Source organism: Conger conger, chromosome 1 (genome assembly GCF_963514075.1).
Source record: "Conger conger chromosome 1, fConCon1.1, whole genome shotgun sequence".
Lineage (NCBI taxonomy): Eukaryota > Metazoa > Chordata > Actinopteri > Anguilliformes > Congridae > Conger > Conger conger.
In genome coordinates, this window is record NC_083760.1 from 93,314,722 (window position 1) to 93,334,721 (window position 20,000).

Genomic DNA, 20,000 nt, shown 5'->3' on the forward strand with positions numbered 1-20,000 from the left:
TCGGTTTTTTATTTAACTTTAGTTTATTTACCTTTAGTTTTATTATTTTTATTATTCGTTTTGAAACTTTGTTTCGTCTGATTGGATTTTGCTCAACTTGCTTTAGTTTATGCGTAAGTGTTAAATCTCCTGAACAACGTCGTTCTCACCATCAGCGTCGCGTTGCGGGCTGGATTATGCGTTCCTGCGCAGCGGAGGGTGGGGATCGGCCAGGTTGCGGTGCCTCACCTGCGGGACTGTGATGCAGAAGAATCGGCGGGGACGCACAGGTGAGCAACTAACAGATTAGACTCTCACCATCTCATACACATACCCTCTGTCTCACTTCTTCTGCCGTTTCTCTTTCCTAAATCCACGGGTGTTTTTCGTTGTATATAAATCTCCGATCAGTCTGACGAGGCGCGGTGACAGGTAGGTAAACCGAATACCGGACATTCCACACGGACCTGAGCTTTCTGCTCTTCGGTATTAGCGCTTTTGGTGACACACGGTTGCCCCGAAACCGAGTGACCAAACGCAATTAAGCTCTCCGTAAAATTGGTTTGATGAGCGATGAACACAGGTTTAGGCATTCCAAACCGAGCGTTGTTAATATTCAACCAATTTGAAGAGACACAAATAGGCATTAATTTAGGAACCAATATAAATACTATTTAAGCAACAGTTGGCTAAAGAAAGTATCGCCTATACCATTGGCTACCCGTGGCAGTGCAAACGTATTGTGTGTATATACATGAACAATTTGACCGAATTTCATAATGTATGAACGTATTTCTGAACTTTCTACAGTTGCATTTGTTTATAATTCCAATTTTAAAACAAACATCAATACGTCAGGCTAATACCGATACAAAGTTCTTATAAACCCAGGGGACGCAGAATGAGTCTGTAAGACCGGACGCGGGACATCTGGGAGAGGCGATCCGCCACGCGCGCTGAATGGACAGATGTGTTGGTGGGAAAAGTTTAGATGAAAACAAAAGCCGCATTCTTTTCAAAGCTGTTTTCGTTAGCTGTGCCGCTCACCCGAGAACGCCACTGTGCGTTACAAAATGCCCAATCCCGAGAAGAAGTTGTGATCCGTGGGCCTATTAAAGGAACAGCGATGGAAGTGGCGCTCGCGCGGACGACAGTGGGACATTTAAATAACGCAACAATGAGAAACAGCTAACACATGTTTCAGCATTGCAGTCGTAAAAATAATCTCTTTCCTAAAATCTGTGTTGCCTAAAAATATATCTTGCATTCTCATAAAAAAATAAAAAAATAATAATAATCAAAAAGGAACCCAGTGATTCCATAAAAGAGCCCAACTACTAATCCTAACTACTGTAGGGTAAAGGGTTATTTGTTTGGCAAAATGTTTATTTTTTTCTGGGAGCTTTCATACTTCACACCTATGATAAAGAGTTCCATAAATAACTAAAAAGGGTTCCTCTATGGAGCCAAAGAAAACCTTTTCTCCGAGAGTGTGGTTGAGTTGATAACAAAGGTGTCGTCAACAGTTTAGTGTTCTGATGATTCACTAGTGTTATTAGCTTCTGAAGGAGAAGGTAGAGAACATGTAGGAGGAGAACGTGCAGGAGGAGGTGCAGAATGTGTAGGAGGAGGTGCAGAACGTGTAGGAGGAGGTGGAGGATGTGTAGGAGGAGGTGGAGAACGTGTAGGAGGAGGTGCAGGATGTGTAGGAGGAGGTGCAGAACGTGTAGGAGGAGTTGGAGGATGTGTAGGAGGAGGTGGAGAACGTGTAGGAGGAGGTGGAGAACATGAAGGAGGAGGTGCAGAACGTGTAGGAGGAGATGGAGGATGTGTTGGAGGAGGTGGAGAACATGTAGGAGGTGGAGAATGTGTAGGAGGAGGTGGAGAACATGTAGGAGGAGGTGCAGAACGTGTAGGAGGAGGTGCAGAACATGTAGGAGGAGGTGCAGAACGTGTAGGAGGAGGTGGAGGAGGTGGAGGAGGAGATGCCGAACGTGTAGGAGGAGGTGGAGGATGTGTAGGAGGAGGTGGCGAATGTGTAGGAGCAGGTGGAGAACGTGTAGGAGGAGGTGGAGAACATGAAGGAGGAGGTGCAGAACGTGTAGGAGGAGGTGGAGGAGGTGGAGGAGGAGGTGGAGGATGTGTAGGAGGAGGTGGCGAATGTGTAGGAGGAGGTGGCGAATGTGTAGGAGGAGGTGGAGAACATGTAGGAGGAGGTGGAGAACATGAAGGAGGAGGTGCAGAACATGTAGGAGGAGGTGGAGGATGTGTAGGAGGAGGTGGAGGATGTGTAGGAGGAGGTGGAGATTGCACACAGTACGTGTAGACTGTGTGTTTTTGTAAAGCGCACTCCCACCCCCACACTTCCATGAGCTGATCTCTCAGGAAGAGACCTGGCAGCTGCTTCCAATGGTTTTATTAGGACCCATAAACAGGATGGGGATTGTCTTTGAGGTAATTTATGCACAATAGGCCAATATTACATGGAATTATATATTTACAGGAACGTAATAAACTCAGCCACATGGGCAGTATTGACCAGTAGCAACCAGCATGTCGGCAAGCAACCACTGACCAATCACAGCCTGAGAAACTGAATGCCCTCCAGGTTAGCTAACAGTCTCTAAAAAGTCATCTGAGGAATCAGAACAATAGTTCTTATAATGTGTGTAATGGAGGTTATTTGAGAAATACTCTCATATTTCCACCAGAGGCATTTGAGATATCTTATAATCTGATCTGATAATATCTGATTTCTTTTTTTGTGATGAAATGCTTTTTTTTATTCACCAAAAATTCTCATCCAGAAAATTCAACAGTCCCCGCCCGCCCTGCCTCCTTTAGAACAAAAAAAAAATTACAACCCTAATTGATAAAATCAAAACAAGCGAAATCAAAACAGAAATTTGACAGCAGCAGCTGCTGAATGCCAGGCATCCAGCTGTCCGTAGTGAGCTCCATGAATCCGAGCGATCGAGGTCTCCGTGACGACCGTTTGGAGCGGGCTGTGTACCCAGTGAGACCAGGACAGAGAGACAGCTGGCTTCCTTTGTGCAAGCGTCTTTTTAGCAGTGAGACCAGCCAGCCACACACCTTTTTGAGGTAAATTGAGATAAATCAATTTAGCAAAGATTTGCACTCTGGCACAGCATGGTAGGTCTCTGGAAACGATATTGGATAAAGTGTCGGTTCCAAAACTGGTCTGCAGAGGGGCAATCCCAAAATACATGCATGAAGGTTCCGAGAGGGCACAACACGATGTTCCGTCTTGGATGTTACCTGCCCGAAAAAAAAACTAAAACGAAACTGTCCTTTGGCGATCGGAGTGATGTCATTGTCAGGGTCCAGGCGACAGAGTCTCTGATTTGTCTCTTTATTGCTGTCTGTCCTTCGGGTGTAAGGGGCGGACATAGAACAGATGTTTTCATAGGGAAGTTTTCAAAACTATTTCTTACCTGATTTTCTGTCCCCTGTAGTTTTACCTGTACATTTACCCGCACCATACTCCCTGCAGTCTGTGGGAGGGAGGGCGCCATTGTGTGAGTGAGACACACAGAGAGGCATGTCTGTTTCTGCGAGGACTGAGCTCATTTCACGGGGGAAACAAAACACTGTTCACTTTTCCTCGGAGACAAAGGAGCGCTGTTTTTCTGCTCGACTGGGGAAAAAAACCGTCTGAAGGCAAACCAGACGTGGCCCCACCAGCATTATTATCATCTGTTTGATCTCAGATGGATCGTTGTGGCGTAACGCCTATTTTGGGGGAACGCATCCTTTACTCATTTTATGGTCAATAATTCTGTATCAGTGCTGTGACTTGTTTTCCCTGCCCAATGAGCGCAGATGGAAATGAGCTGCATATAATAAAGTAAAGGGAAAGGGAAATCATTAAAATTTGTATTCATATTATAAAAAAAAAATTTTTTAAACAGCAAAAGATGTGCATGTGAGGTTAGGTGTGCTCCTAGCCGTTACCCTTGACGAAGGCGCTGGCCTCAGAACTGGAGCCGGTCCCTGGGTGCTGCACTGTGGCTGCCCCCTGCTCTTATCTTATCAAAATCTAAATCAAAGTGTTTACCTGAAGCAACAAACTAAAAGCAGCTTGACAACTGTGAGGCCAATCTTTGTTAAAATCTAAATTCTGTATAAAAAAAATAACTAAATAAATGAGTGAACATTGAGAGCTTAAAGGAATGTGCGTGGGTACATTAACTTTTCCAGGCAAGGTCATTCTTCAGGGTCAGAGCCAAGATGTCAGGGCCCTGTCCCTTTTCCAGAGACGGTATAAATCACACCGCATTCGGCTGTTTGCACCCGGTGACTCACTCTGTTATTAACCCAGCACACATAGAGCGCTGTCACAGGAGTTTCTAAACCGTTTATTTATTTACTGTTGAACCAACAGAGATATCATTGTAGGAGTGATGGATCACCGTACACTGAAAACTGCACGAAGCACACAGATTAGACTTTTATTCAGTGAAGGAAGACCTCTCTCTCTCTCTCTCTCTGCTTCTATGTCTCTCCCTCTCTCCACCCCCTCTCTCTCTCCCTCTCTCCCCCTCTCTCTCTGACTCTCTCTCCCTCTCTCCCCCTCTCTCTCTGACTCTCTCTCCCTCTCTCTCTCTCACTCGCCCCCTCCCTCTGCTAGGTTAGCAAGGTTAAAAATGTGATAAAATGTGTAAAAATTAACACACTGGGAACGCATGCTGAATTTGACATGGAGCAATAGAAGTCCCCCCCCTCCCACCCACCCAGCCACCCACACACACACACACAAACACACACACACACTCACACACACACACACACACACACACACACTCACACACCAAAAGACATGCATGTCAGGCATGTTTTGTTCAGGAGAGTCAAACAGGAGAAGGTCAATATCCAGCAAACAGTGATTCAGTGGGGATAAAGCAGTTTGTAATATCCATATCCAGTCCAGGCAATGTGTCAAAACTCCAGCAAACAGGGATAATCCTAATCATAATCGTGGTCACAGGTGAAGAGTCAGTAACAGACGGGCTAAGCAGACAAAAACAGAATCCAAAAACAAACGTCGATATACAAAAACATTGCGGTTCAAAATCAAACAGACGGGAGAATCTAAACACGGAAGTCGGGGATGAAACAGGTCGTAATAGAGATCAATCAGAAAACGCTGGAGAGTATTGTTTTGACACATAACAATCTGGTGACAAACTAGACAAAGAAAGGGGGTTTTATAACACAGGTAACAAGAGGGAAATAGCAATCAGGTGTGGGGAAACAATCAGGAAGTTAAACACAAGTGGAACTAATGAATGGAGTGACAGATTACAAAAAGGTTACAAAAACACGGAAACGCAACACACTTGGAATACACGACAGCGAAAGCATGAAACCTAACACTAGGTTTTGAAACAGCTGGTAGCAGGTTGACAAGTTCAGACCAGCTCCCAGCTCGACACGGTTTGACCAGCTCAAACTCATGTTTTGAAACAGTTGGTTACTGGTTGACCAGCTACCAGCTCAGACAAGCTGCCAGCACTTAGCTGGTTGACCAGCTCATACCCAGCTAGACCGGCTTATGACCAGCTCATACCCAGCTAGACCAGCTTTATGACCAGCTCATACCCAGCTAGACCGGCTTATGACCAGCTCATTCCCAGCTAGACCAGCTTATGACCAGCTCATACCCAGCTAGACCAGCTTATGACCAGCTCATACCCAGCTAGACCAGCTTTATGACCAGTTCATACCCAGCTAGACCAGCTTTATGACTAGCTCATTCCCAGCTAGACCAGCTTATGACCAGCTCATACCCAGCTAGACCGGCTTATGACCAGCTCATACCCAGCTAGACCAGCTTTCTGACCAGTTGACCGTGCTGGTTGACCAGCTCATACCCAGCTAGACCAGCTTATGACCAGCTCATACCCAGCTAGACCGGCTTATGACCAGCTCATACTCAGCTAGACCAGCTTTCTGACCAGTTGACCGTGCTGGTTGACCAGCTCATACCCAGCTAGACCGGCTTATGACCAGCTTTTCCAGCTCAAAGTTCAAGCTGGCATAGGTGGATGTAATGGCAGGAGTGGTTTTCAGAAAAGACTTGTGCACCTGTACGCTGTTACTCGTGAATGAAAGAGTCCGCTCAGGCCACACAGGTGTAACTGTTCCTCGTCATCATCCTCCTCTTCCTGTTGTTTTTGCGTTGGCTTAGTTAATACCTTTATCCTGATTGGCTTCGTGGGATTTATGTTTGGCTCACTGGGCTGGTGCGTGTGCCAGCACGTGCATTTCTCATCCCTCTATACAATCAAGCACAAGATTTATGTAAAACCGTGTTTAGCAAACACTTATATAGGGAAGCAACCTGTGCAGTTTAGATACTTTATATAATCCGTGTACACAACTGGATATTTCCCTAGTGTAGTGGTTAAGATAAATGACTGGGTCACGCAAGGTCGGTGGTTCTAATCCCAGTGTAGCCACAATAAGATCCGCACAGCCTTTGAGCCCTTGAGCAAGGCCTTTAACCCGGCATTGCTCCAGGGGAGGATTGATCAACTGTACATCACTCTGGATAAGAGCGTCTGCCAAATGCCAATAATGTGATGTAATGGTAATCCTCAATCTCTTTTCTCTGGTTCCTCCCTTTTAAAAAAAAACTTTTTTAAAAATGGACAAGAGGAAGTTGTGGAGGTTCTGTTCCGTGTTCCGGATGGTCTCCGTGGTTCTCTTTTGAAGCACCTGTCCTGATGACATCACGGCAGGAACCACACATCATGGGAACTGGTTATCGTGTGAACTTTAAAAAGAATTTGCCCAGAAAGGTTTTTTCCCTCACTGGCACCCGGGGGCAGGCGGCCGTGTCTTGCTTGGTGTCACTACCAAAGCCAACTCCGCTCTACCCCCTAAACTAAGAGCTGCTCCAATGGATCCATTTCAGTTAAGATTTCCCCAAAATCCCTGGACTGAGTTGAAAAACAAAAACTCAGCTGCTGGCTGGCACCGGTTAATTGAAAGATTCTGATTACACTATAAACAGGAACATTACAATACATTTACAATTACAATTGACACACATAAATAGTGTACACTGCTTTTGTTGGAAGGATATATTGCCTAAGCAGTATATGCAGAATAGTAGGCATATTACATACTAAATTATCTAACTATGCATCACGTTTCTTCCAATTCACATGCCTGTCAATGCAAAATTGCACCATACCACCATAATGAATAGGACTAAATGTGACCTTGAATAGAACTAACTGACCTTCTGTTTATTATGCTGAAATAAGAAAGGCTGGTGAACTCTTGAGACATGAACTCTTATGCAAGCATCGTTAATAGTTATGCCATGTCAATGAGTGAGCTAGAGATCTGGAGGGGGGGAAGCTTCACTCTGTGGAGACTGCTATAAAATCCAGCTATGCCTGGTTGACCTGCTTGAAAATTGTGCTGGTCATAAGCTGGTCAACCAGCATGTTCAAGCTGGTCATAAAGCTGGTCTAGCTGGGTATGAGCTGGTCATAAAGCTGGTCTAGCTGGGTATGAGCTGGTCATAAAGCTGGTCTAGCTGGGTATGAGCTGGTCATAAAGCTGGTCTAGCTGGGTATGAGCTGGTCATAAAGCCGGTCTAGCTGGGTATGAGCTGGTCATAAAGCTGGTCTAGCTGGGTATGAGCTGGTCATAAAGCCGGTCTAGCTGGGTATGAGCTGGTCATAAAGCTGGTCTAGCTGGGTATGAGCTGGTCAATCAGCTTGTGCTGGTAGCTTGTCTGAGCTGGTGGCTGGTTTTGTAGCTACAAGCTGTTTCAGCTGTTTCAAAACCTAGCTTGAGCTGTTTCTTTCAGCAGGGGAGGTTGTTTTGGGATGGCAGATTGATTGTCCAGGTGGGACCACAGACCAGACCTGTAGGCCGACAAATAACTTGCATTGTTACCTGGAAACCATTGTTGTAATGAATATTGTGCTGAAATATTTTCCAGCACTGATTAACCCCAAGGCTGGCAACGGATTTACTTCTGCATAAACTCTGGATTTACTTCCCCCGTTTTCTCATGCCAACGTCTTCTCTAAACTATTTAATTAACTAAAATAATTTAAGTAATCTTACATGTTAGCTGCAAGCCACACAGTTTGTCTGTTGTGCCGATATGAAATATTATATATGATATGATATAATGATAAGATATATATAATATCACAGTGGTGTGAGCTGGAGGTTGGAGTGATTGAGCCTGGGTTAATCGATGTAAACGAGATAATTGTACACACACCGGCCGTCCAGAATGCCCCAGCCCTGACGTGTACAGAAAGAGCAGTCAGTTCAGAATCAGCTCCTGTTACACACATCCTCTTCCCTCGTAATGCAGGGTAATTACAGTAATGCAGGGTAATTACAGTACGGATACGCCTCCCATGCAAGCAGGTAACCTGAGTAAGTCAGGGGGCGACATGGCTCAGGCAGTAAGAGCAGTTGTCTGGCAGTCGGAGGGTTGCCGGTTCGATCCCCTGCCCGGGCTGTGTCGAAGTATCCCTGAGCAAGACACCCAACCCCCAAATGCTCCTGACGAGCTGGTCGGGGCCTTGCATGGCAGCCAATTGCCGTCGGTGTGTGTATGAATGGGTGAATGAGAAGCATCAATTGTACAGCGCTTTGGATAAAGGCGCTATATAAATGCCTGCCATTTACCATTCAGGTAGAACATCGTGTGGAATCTCAACTCCCGCAGAAACGCCGTGCTATCCCGCGCCCACCGCCAGACCTCGGTCAAATACCCAAATGTTTTTGACTCAAACACTTTACCGAGCTTGTCTGGTGCATTTGGAACCCATGAAATGCTCTCAAAAAGTGCAAGCCCCGCCTTCTGGACCTCTGGATCGGGCCAATTGCACCAGGCAAGATCAATCGAACACAGACAATTGATATTGATATTTTCTGTGCTCAATTCACCTATTTGAATCCAAAATAGTATGTAGATATTGACCCAGGTCTGCCCACCGCACAAAATTCTCAGACAATGAACCCTTTGATTTATCATGTACATACTGATAAATTAATTGATGATTGATTTATTGATTGTTCTGAAAGTTCTCATTTGCTCTTACCTCCCTCTCTCTTCTGCGGTCTGATGATGGGCGTGGATAGATGTTATTCTGTGTTCGTTCTCTCATCCTTTGCTTGATGGTGTATTCCCTCATCACAGCACTGCTCCTGAACTAAACACAGCCCTTGAGCTATGCAGCTGCGGTGTAGCTTCCTAATCGCGAATGGGACTGAATAATCAAACATTAACGACTCGCTCATGACATGGGTAGACATCCCAATCATTGGACATGAAACATGTACGTTTTTTCATGTCCCTTTGACTTTATTCTAACACTGTGTTTCTGCTGCCCCAGACATTCCGAAAGATGGAATCTACAACAGGGAACCCTTCCACCAACTCCACCCTCACCGCAGAGTCAGCCCGGACCAAGTCCAAAGAGCAAATTCTCATCCAGAGTAGGTCTCCCTGACACAGTGTGTGTGTACGTGTGTGTGTGGGTGTGTGTGTGTGTGTGCGCATTCTTTTTACTCAGATTGTCTAAATACACGTATAGCCCATAACTGCCCTTTGAAGACAAAGCGTCGATGAATTCAGAGAGAGGACGCTTGTGTCATAAGAGGTGCAAGGAAATGATTTCTGTATAATTGTTATCAGGCCTGGATACATTATTTGAAATATTTTACCACTTTAGGCCCCGGTACAATTTCCATGTACTAACTTTTCTAAATAAACATATTTTGCACCAATATTCAGAACAAAATCCCTGCTTGTCAACAATTTTACAGGTTTTATTGAAAATTCTTCAGCCGTTTTTAGACTTCATTTAATCTCGTATCTTGCATGAGACTTTATAATTGATTAAACTGTTGTAAATATAAATAGATTTTTAAGAAATATTTGTACTGGTTGTACATTGAACAAAATATTCTTGTTGTCATTGTTTCAATATTTCAATATTTTCATTCCATTTGAATGAACCTATACTTTTTTAATTGACAAAACCTAAAAAATCTAGATGGAAAAAAACTGAAGACAACGAATCATTTTTCCCAATGTGACGTATGATCGATAAAAGCACCGCGCGAGGTTGAGCCTCACTGTGATCCTCCGTGTGTTCCAGGTTCCGGCGCCATGATCGCCGTCATCGTTATTGGGATCATAATCATCCTCACCATCCTACTGATCATCCTGAAGACATACCACAGGTCTGCCAACGTGTCCGACCGCATTCCACAAGAATTCCATCTCCGACGGCTGGAATGGGTTTCTACAAGCCCGCAAAATATAAAAGTTGCACTTAGTACTAGGCAGTAGGAGGGCCGTATCTGTTTCTGGATTTCCAGACCAACTTCTGCTCTTAATTATTTCATTAGCCCAATCATTTACATCTGTCATTTGCAGCCACATTCCGTGATTTAAACAGCAGCTGGTAAATGTTCTCGTCTTGTAGAATCAAATAAAAAAAGGGAAACTTGAAATATTTCAGTCAGCAAAACACATTTCCCCGACAGCTTTCTCTTTTCAATTGTCTTTTTTTTGTTTCTTCTTCACTGCAACAGGTGCACACATGCGTCTCGCCTGCTCGGCAGGGGGCCCAAGTCTCGCACGAAGTCGTCCTCCACCGCGCACACCAACCTGACCCTGGGGCAGCGCGTGGCCAGCTCGGTGTCCGGCAGCGCCGCGAACTCGCGCAGCACCGTGCGAAACGGCTTCCACTTGCCGCGAGCACCGAGCCCGAACCAAAACAGCTCGGAGCAGCTCAGCACGATTAGCGACTCCACGGTGGTGACCATACACAGCGCGCCCCCGGAGAACACATAGCGATTTGGCGAAGAGACTGTTGTTGTAGGATGCTCTACCGCGGGTGGCCCCGAACGTGCACTTCCTGCCTGGGGAACCTCGGCCATCTCCGTTCCACTGCGGTCTTGCTGCTAGGAGACGGACATCAATCGGCGACGTGTCAAAGTCGGTGTCGCCTATAAATAGCCTATAAGTGCAGATTGGGAAATACAAAACATTACCCTTGTGTAAAATCCAGCTATGAAGAGCCTGAAGTTGTCAGCTACCAGCTGTTTCAAAACATATAGCTTGAGCTGGTCAAACCATGTTGAGTATGGAGCTGGTCTGACTGACTGGCCGGCTGTTTTAAAACGGTTTTTTTTTCAGACCAAAAAACGCAGCCCATTCTTTTTTTGTTGAGTGTGTAAATGCGTCCTTTGCTAATTGAAGGAAACATGGCGTGTTAGCTCAGATCGGCGATATAAACCAATGCTTATGTTCAGGAGTTGAATGACTGAATTGTGTCAAAAGAACGTCTGAACAACGTGTCCGTCTTGTCAACAAAGACCTTTTCCATTCACCCACTGTGTGTGCAGTGAAACTCTTTGTCCCCCTGTCAGCGGGTGCTCTTTTTTTGCTATTTAAAATGTCATAATTTTGTTTTTAAAATATGCAAATAAATATTTTGACATGGTTTGTTTGATAACAAAAAAATAAAAAAGAGGATATTCCTAACTTCCACTGCATGGAAGAAGTCAAAAGAGACATCGATGTGTCTGTTGTCACCCATGTCGCGGTTATTCCAGTTGGTATCTTACTTACGTAATTGTTCTGGATTCAAATACTTGGATTCTACATTAGATACTCTCAAAAAGTGCAAACCCCGCCTTATGGTCCTTTTGGTTGCACCAGGCAAGATCAACCGAGCACAGAAAAGTACTTGAATCGAAAACAATTACGCATTTGACCCAGGTCCGGTCCTGATATCGCTTTCATGTCTGTGCATGTCCATGCTGACAGAGCTGTTCACGTGACTACGCAGTCCAATTCAGCAGCTCATCCGTGAAGATTCAAACTTTTCGCTCTGTAGTCTTGTCTTTTGAGAAAGAAAAAAAATATGTGCAGATAGTTTGAGAATGTATTGACTTATATTCATTATTTTTATATTTTTGATCGAAGCACCTTTCATCTTCCCTTTTTGGATTCATTGCCAGAGGGCACGGGGCAGTTGTAAAAGCCTGAATGAAAACGGAGGCTTGAAATGCTATCAGTGAAGGCATTAAGCCAGAATGCTCTTTTGTCTAGCATCACCTTTAATGAATTTAATGAAATGCAGTTCAATGAATAGCATCAAATGCGCACACAATCGCTGGATGCACCATACAACTGTGATTAGCTTGGTGGTAATAAAATGTCTTCCCAAAACGTTCAGAAAGGCTCTTGTGTTTCATAATAAGAAGCAATGCTCCATTGCTGGTGTGTTTTTTTCTATTAACAGAACATTTAAAAAAAAAAAAACTTGGTCAAATGAAATAATATTATTTTTCATTTTCTCCTTGATAGTACTGGAAATTGTTGGAAAATACACATTACATTATTGTGAGGTGTGCTGTGTAGATTTGAACATTTCACAGGCACTCGTCCAAATGGAGTTCCAGCATATGCACAGCCCAGTTATACAGGTGGTTTAATGCAGGTTTATTCTGATGAAATTCAGGTTTCGTAGCCCTGGTGTAAAATGCAACTATGACCAGCTTGAAATACCAGCTACCAACTGTTTCAAAACGTAGCATGAGCATGAGCTGGTCAAACCATGTCGAGTATGGAGCTGGTCTGAACTGGTCAACCAGCTACCAGCTGTTTCAAAACCTGACTTGGACTGTTTTGTTTGTTTTTTTTCAACAGGGAGGTCCGCCCTTCTTAAAGAAATCACCAACAGCTGGAAAATCAAACCTCAAGCATGGCTTCACAGGTCCATTTCCCTTACCGCTATACTAGACAGATTCTTTTCAGCGGTGTTCTTGACGAGAACACAAGATTAGACCCATCGGTAATTGATGTCTGAATAAACGGGCTGTAGTTCTTCTGGGTGGACAGTAGGGGTCACCATATGAGCAAGTTCAACCGTAGTTGGTTAAAAGTGCTAGGAGCTCCTGCGTAGTTTCTGGGTTAGAACCATCTATTGAACTATTGAAAGCACTGCTGAACATCCATTCATTAAAGCAGTGCTTCTCATCCTCGGTCCGGGGTACCCCCTGTGTTTGCTGGGTTTTGTTCTAACCGCAACTCAAATCCAATATCTTAAAAAGCTGTCTTTAAAAAAAAAAAAAAATTAGGGCCTTTTTATGCTTGGAAGGATTCACACATTACGTCAGAAATAGCAATGTAGGTTTGGCTTATCATTTGGTCTTGGTCTTTGAATTCTTTATTCTATCTAACAAAGTATATTCGTTTTAGTGGTGATTAACTAGTACGTTGGCAACAGTAAACAACTGTAAGATTAAATGTAACGTTAGCTAAAGTGTAATCACAGGGACCTCAGCCAGATTATAATTACTTATGGACGCTTGGGACAGTCGACGCCTGAGATCATCATTATTTAAAAATATACATTAAATAACTAGCTAATGCAGCCTTGTACAATTTTATGAGAGGAACACCTACCAGAACCGTCAGAAAAGGTCAGTAGCGCCCCACAGTGGCCATTTTAAAAAACCGGCCGAAAGAATCGTCTTGCCGCGCTGCATTATGGGTCCCGAGGGCACGTCTTTCTGAGTGCACACTCTCTTCATACGGACAGAAGATGGACGCGGGATTCTTCCGCGTAAGTAACTGACTATTTTACGCTTTTCCAACGGTTACTCGGTGTGAACATACGTCGACCGAAACGACAATTTGCAGTGTGATTTTATGTGGGTCCCCCCACTGTCCACATCATTACCTTGACAATAATTCGTGCGCCATTCCGCAGCCAAGGCGATGTTGGCTATGTAGGAATAAAAATGGCGGCTTGTTATCAGACTACAGCAAGTGTTGGCTAACCAAATAACTAGACTACTCGCTACCAATCTAAGCAGAATTTAAATAGGATCAGTTTCATTCGGTGGCTGTTTTCCGCTTGCTGTGGTGTGGTTCCAAGCTACATGATAAGCAATTTATTTGAGAGTAGGACCTTCCCGCTAAGATTTCGGACTTTGCCTGCGTGCTGCTGTTTGTCCGGTTAGCTACATTTGCTAACGTTAGCTAGCAAGCTAAGTGTTGCTGTGGAAATCTAAGGCCTGCTGACGACCAGGGTAGTTAAGCCGGGAAACGCAAACTAAATGTGCATCTGTTAGGCTGCTCAGCCAAGATCCTGTTATCTAACCTTGCTAATATTACTATCATGACCAAGTTTTAGGCAATAGTTTCAATTAATTGAGTGTCAGACATGTAAAATGTCTCATACGTACAGCCGTGGTCTTCTCTATCGCGTCCAGTTGGCTAGCTAGCTAACGCAAAATGTCTGCCTTTTGGAAAGCCTAACGCGAGCCGCTTTGCCATTTTCACGCGTGCTTGCGATTTGTCCCAAACCTATTTTAAAAATCCCCACGCCCCTACTGTTCGTAGCTGAAGTGCACCTTTATGATAGTCGTCATCTCAATACGCTAATCCTAAGAAAATTGCAGATGTATTGAGTTTGCTAACTTAATATAACATTTAGTGCGAGTCGATAAGTGACTGCTAAACAGTAGCATGCTCGCATGAACTTAGCTTGCTGTTAACGGTAGCGGATCGAGGTGGACGGTGGTAAAGCTTTATGCACGACTGCTTGTTAGTTTTTTCATTTTATTTTTTTAATTATATTTGTCAGTTTTGCCCCTGATAATTGATGTGAGCCGACTGGAAAAATACAATTTAGGAGCAGATCTAACGATTGATATGCACGAGACACTTCCTATTTTATTTTTTTTTAAACTTTGGAGCACACGCGCCTCCTTGGAAAAAATGTTAGCCTTTCGTGTGGAGCCCTAACAACGAGCGGACGGCAGGGAGAGTAAAAAAAATAAAACAAGAATAAAAAAATTATGGATGTTTTATGAACGAAAGTTTGTGGAGTGGAAATGGCCGCTCACCCCGTCTCGGCTGAGCGGTAGAGGCTCGTCATAACTTTCAGTGTCTTAGGGACTGTGGGGGATTGTGAAATGAGTCTCCCCTGTTGTGTTGTGTCGCCAGGGCACGAGTGCAGAGCAAGACAATCGCTTCAGCAACAAGCAGAAGAAGCTACTCAAGCAACTGAAGTTCGCAGAATGCCTGGAGAAGAAGGTATTTACGTGGATTTAAATTTTATTTATTTATTTCTTAGCATTAAACTTCTCTAGGAGGTGCACCACCCCATCCATGTGAGTGCATGAGTATAAAGGCAAAGTTTTATTACCAGAGTTGGCCTGTAGCATAGTGGTTAAGGTACGTGACTGGGGCCCGCCAGGTCAGTACCTTAGCCGATGGGCCCTTGAGCAAGGCCCTTAACCCTGCATTGCTCCAGGAGAGGATTGTGTCCTGCTTAGTCTAATCAACTGTACGTCGCTCTAGATAAGAGCGTCTGCCAAATGCCATTAATGTAATGTAATGTCATGTAGATGGTTGCTTTATTTACAATTTCCAACTTTTTTTTTTTTTTTGTATAAAAAGCTTTTCAACTGCATTTCAGGAAATTACAATAGTTTAAGGGGTGAATTTCTAGGGCCTTCTCCCCCCCCCCCCCACGTGGTAAACGTGTAGTTTTGTTTCTTGCTATCGTTGGCGTGTTGAGTGAACCCCCCTCCCGCCCTGCCCCCCAGGTGGACATGACCAAGGTGAACCTGGAGGTGATCAAGCCCTGGATCACCCAGCGGGTCACGGAGATACTGGGGTTCGAGGACGACGTCGTCATCGAGTTCATCTTCAACCAGCTGGAGGAGAAGGTAACGACGCCCTCTCTGTTTCGCCCTGTTTGCCTTTTTTTTATTTATTTCTTTTTATTGCTGTTGAGCAACTGAAAATAGCTGAATTTACTTAATTTTTTTTCCATTTTAATTTTTGCTGATGTCAATGAATTTGGAGGGAGGTAGAAAAATTCTGTATTTGTTTCAGTTTCAGTTATTAATTTAGTTCTCATTGCTGTTGAATAAACTTGGAGAGAAGGCTAAAACAAAAAGCAGCATCAGTACATTTAAGAGAAGAATGCTAACAATGGCACCTTTGACTGTCTACAGCTGGAGAAACAATGCAGTTTTTGTCTATTGCGGGGAAGAGAGGGAAAGGGAGAGAGAGAGAGAATTGTTGCTTGTTGATGTGACAACGTGCCTTTGACAGCAGTTTTCTAATGATGATGTGATTTATGATTTAAAAGGCCTGAACCCATATGGAAATATGGATGTTATTCCTTGCATCAGACGTATAGCACCAACACCTAATTAGGTCTCTACCGAGCCCACAATCTCTCAGAGCCCAGCTCCTTTGATGATGCAGTGTGTGTTTGGAGGTGAGTTGTGTGATGGGGGTCAGAAAACCATGCAAGTGAACGAGCTCTAGGACACTGCCATTTTAATTTAATTTTTAATTTCTCTGTTTTTAACATGAGAGAGTGAGAAGGAACTAAGCACTTTGAGTGTAGTCTCTTTTAAAACGGCTGAAAATGAGCAGTGTATCCTTTTGGCATCCTTATTTGTCTTTGGTCAGATCCTGATCGTCATATTTCCTGTGCTGAAAGGGTCCACTGCTCTGCTCAGTGCTTTTTGTTGGAAGCCCAATTACTTTTTTTTTTTTAGTGAGATTATTCACAGCTTTGCAATGGTGTTGTAGTTTTAATTTCCTCATTTTCTATAAAGACAGGTGAGATTTTCACCTGAGGTTTTTTTTTTTTTTTTAAATCTCAGCTGTAGGGGTGCACCGATGGTTAGGGTTATGGGAGCTTACCTGTGACACTGCGCTGTAGGACACACCTGTGAGTGTAGGACACACCTGTGAGTGTAGAACACACCTGTGAGTGTAGAACACACCTGTGAGTGTAGAACACACCTGTGAGTGTAGAACACACCTGTGACACTGCGCTGTAGGACACACCTGTGAGTGTAGGACACACCTGTGAGTGTAGGACACACCTGTGAGTGTAGAACACACCTGTGACACTGCGCTGTAGGACACACCTGTGAGTGTAGAACACACCTGTGAATGTAGAACACACCTGTGACTGCGCTGTAGGACACACCTGTGAGTGTAGGACACACCTGAGTGTAGGACACACCTGTGAGTGTAGGACACACCTGTGAGTGTAGGACACACCTGTGAGTGTAGGACACATCTGTGAATGTAGGACACCTGTGAGTGTAGGACACACCTGTGACACTGCGCTGTAGGACACACCTGTGAGTGTAGGACACACCTGTGAGTGTAGGACACACCTGTGACACTGCGCTGTAGGACACACCTGTGAGTGTAGGACACACCTGTGACACTGCGCTGTAGGACACACCTGTGAGTGTAGGACACACCTGTGACACTGCGCTGTAGGACACACCTGTGAGTGTAGGACACACCTGTGACACTGCGCTGTAGGACACACCTGTGAGTGTAGGACACACCTGTGACACTGCGCTGTAGGACACACCTGTGAGTGTAGGACACACCTGTGACACTGCGCTGTAGGACACACCTGTGAGTGTAGGACACACCTGTGAGTGTAGGACACACCTGTGAGTGTAGGACACACCTGTGAATGTAGGACACACCTGTGAGTGTAGGACACACCTGTGACACTGCGCTGTAGGACACACCTGTGAGTGTAGGACACACCTGTGAGTGTAGGACACACCTGTGACACTGCGCTGTAGGACTGACGTTCTCTGTTTGTTTGGCTCACCCACACAAGCCGCAGCAGTAGCACTCAGTCGTAAACACTACCTGCAGTCCTCAAATTCACATTTTCCTTAAAAATAGAAATAAATCTGGCAACGCTACTTTCCCCCGCTCGATCCGATAGCTGATTTGTAGCTGTTCATGTGACTAATTGGTAACGTTGAGCTCGCATTTTTGGCTGTGAAAAGGATTTAATTTCATAAAGTGTTCTAGGAAAATCAATAAATATGCAACCGTATCTGACAGTGCTGAGTGTAATGCTGCTAGCAGTGGATATCGCTCTGTGAGGTTTCACAGCTCTCAGGCAGGGAATAGCAAGGGCAGGCGCAGATAGTGCCTGGCTTTCTGCTTTGGTTTACACAGACAGCTGTTTGTATTAGTCATTAGAAAGATTCATTCTTCTGGCTTTGCAATTTATAAAAAAATAAGTAAAAATAAAATGTTTTACACCTTATATTGCAGTGTTTTCACATGGAGCAGTGCAATTAATTTAAGACTTTAAAAGTCGGAAGAGTCAAGTCGTCAGATCGGTGAGGAAAAGAAAGGGATCGGGAGTTTAAATCGTAGTGCAGTGCCGCAAGGGAATGGCAGCGCTGTCCGCGTGCTAGTCTCAACGCCAGCTAACCCTACTGAGCGGGGGGCTTGTGTCTCAAAGTTTGTGCTGCCGTTGTGTCCTTAAGCAAGTCTGCTTAACCCGGCGCTGCTTCACGATAATTCCCAGCTGCATAAATTTAGTGCATGTGAAACTAGAATTTTCACATAAACGTAGGTGAATGTAGGCTAATGCCTGAATGTACGTGAATCGCATGTGCCCGTTTAAAGTCGGCACCATCATAATCGCACTGTTACCGGGTTATTTTGTGTCCTTGTGCTTTTGAGTTCTCAGTGAGAGGTTATTTTATGACATTGGCCAGAATTAATAAGGAAATGATGTACTTTATGGAACGGTGTAGCTGTTGGTGTTATTGAATGAGCGGAATCATTTAAGACTGCGTTGTTATATTATATTTTACCGATGCAAACTGCTGTTCTCCGCGATCTGAAACTACATGTAATCTGAGGGCTTCCTTTCCTTCAGTCTGTCACACAGCGACTTGTTTAAAAAACAGACGGCTTTGTGATCGATCGCTCCTGTGGAATTACAAACGGAAGCCGTTATCTTCCCGTCAGTAAAGCCAGCGGTCCTGAGGGCCGTCGGGGCTGTCGTGTTTTGTCCCGATGCTCCCTCTTGTGGTCAGATTGAGGATGGCATGTGAGGTAATGCGGCAACTTTTTAAATGCGCGCATTACTGTAGTTGCACAGTGCCACTGCTCCGGGCAGAATTTGCGGTCGGTATCGGCCAAGAAAATCGGTGCACCCCTAATTAACAGCGTTTCTGTATATATTTTTTGTTCTAACATTTCAAGTTTATTTTGAGCCACATAAAGGTGTTGCTGGGATGCCAGACAGGTACACCATTACTCACATTTTCGTTTTTAAACACATGATTGATTGATTTATTTTAAACGGATCACATTCTCATGAACCACATGTAATTTTAATTCATCCAGTACATTAGATGGTGTTTTTGATGTGAGGAAACATGGATTTAACATTAAACTTATGATTTGTCAATTTGACAGGAATTAAAAGTAAATGCATTACGGTTTTTTGATGTTTTAAGTTGTTGAAATCTTACTTCATGAGTAATTTGAAATAAAAGATGAAAAAAAAAAAGTAAAGGGGGTTTAAAAAAAAAAGAAAAAAAAAAAAAAACTTCATTATTTTTGTGGTCTGTGTACTCATTATTGCTTGTTCGTCTTTTGCAATTTAGATAAATGATATAACATTAAACTCAAGGTGGTTGAGTCTCAAGCGCTAGGGACCCGGAAGAGCACCCAGGAAAGCCGTCTCTCTCTGCAGGAGAGCCGGTCGCTCCCGGAGAGCCCCGCGGAACGCACGGAAGACTCCGGAAGCTTTGGCTCTGTTGGTGTCCATGCAGTCTGTTCTGTGGATCTTGTCACCCCTTCCCCCGACCCCCCCCCCCCCCTCCCATAAGTGACTCAAGATCGTATGGTGTGTGGGAGAAGAGAGGGAGAGACGCCTCCACTGAAATAAAAAAAATAAAATAATAATTAACGTCTCCCACATCCAAAGAAACAAAAACAATCATGGAAGCAGTTTAGGTTGGAGAGGGTGCTGCTCTTATGTGGTCAGTTCTCCCTTTCGACGACAGATGTTGCAAATACCAGTGTTATTGGTTTAAAAAAATATTATTTTGCCGCATCTTGCCAAGTACGCTTAAAAGCTACAGCCACAGAGGCGAGGGGTAGAGTCCCG

General features: G+C 44.3%; 2 protein-coding genes across 2 annotated transcripts in view; both read left to right on the plus strand.

Moving 5' to 3' along the window:
• Positions 1-12,242, plus strand: part of ncmap (non-compact myelin associated protein) — a 12,348-nt gene extending 106 nt beyond the window's left edge. The window contains exons 1-4 of the mRNA XM_061247791.1: positions 1-269; positions 9,381-9,483; positions 10,149-10,233; positions 10,588-12,242. The exon at positions 1-269 is cut by the window's left edge and continues 106 nt beyond it. Of these exons, the coding sequence (XP_061103775.1) occupies positions 9,393-9,483; positions 10,149-10,233; positions 10,588-10,849 (438 nt within the window). The 5' untranslated portion in view covers positions 1-269; positions 9,381-9,392 and the 3' untranslated portion in view covers positions 10,850-12,242. The remainder of the gene's footprint in view (positions 270-9,380; positions 9,484-10,148; positions 10,234-10,587) is intronic.
• Positions 12,243-13,523: 1,281 nt separating this feature from the next.
• LOC133132380 (serine/arginine repetitive matrix protein 1-like) overlaps positions 13,524-20,000 on the plus strand; it is a 25,059-nt gene continuing 18,582 nt past the window's right edge. Inside the window, 3 exon segments of the mRNA XM_061247805.1 lie at positions 13,524-13,631; positions 15,020-15,109; positions 15,625-15,747. Of these exon segments, the coding sequence (XP_061103789.1) occupies positions 13,611-13,631; positions 15,020-15,109; positions 15,625-15,747 (234 nt within the window). The 5' untranslated portion in view covers positions 13,524-13,610.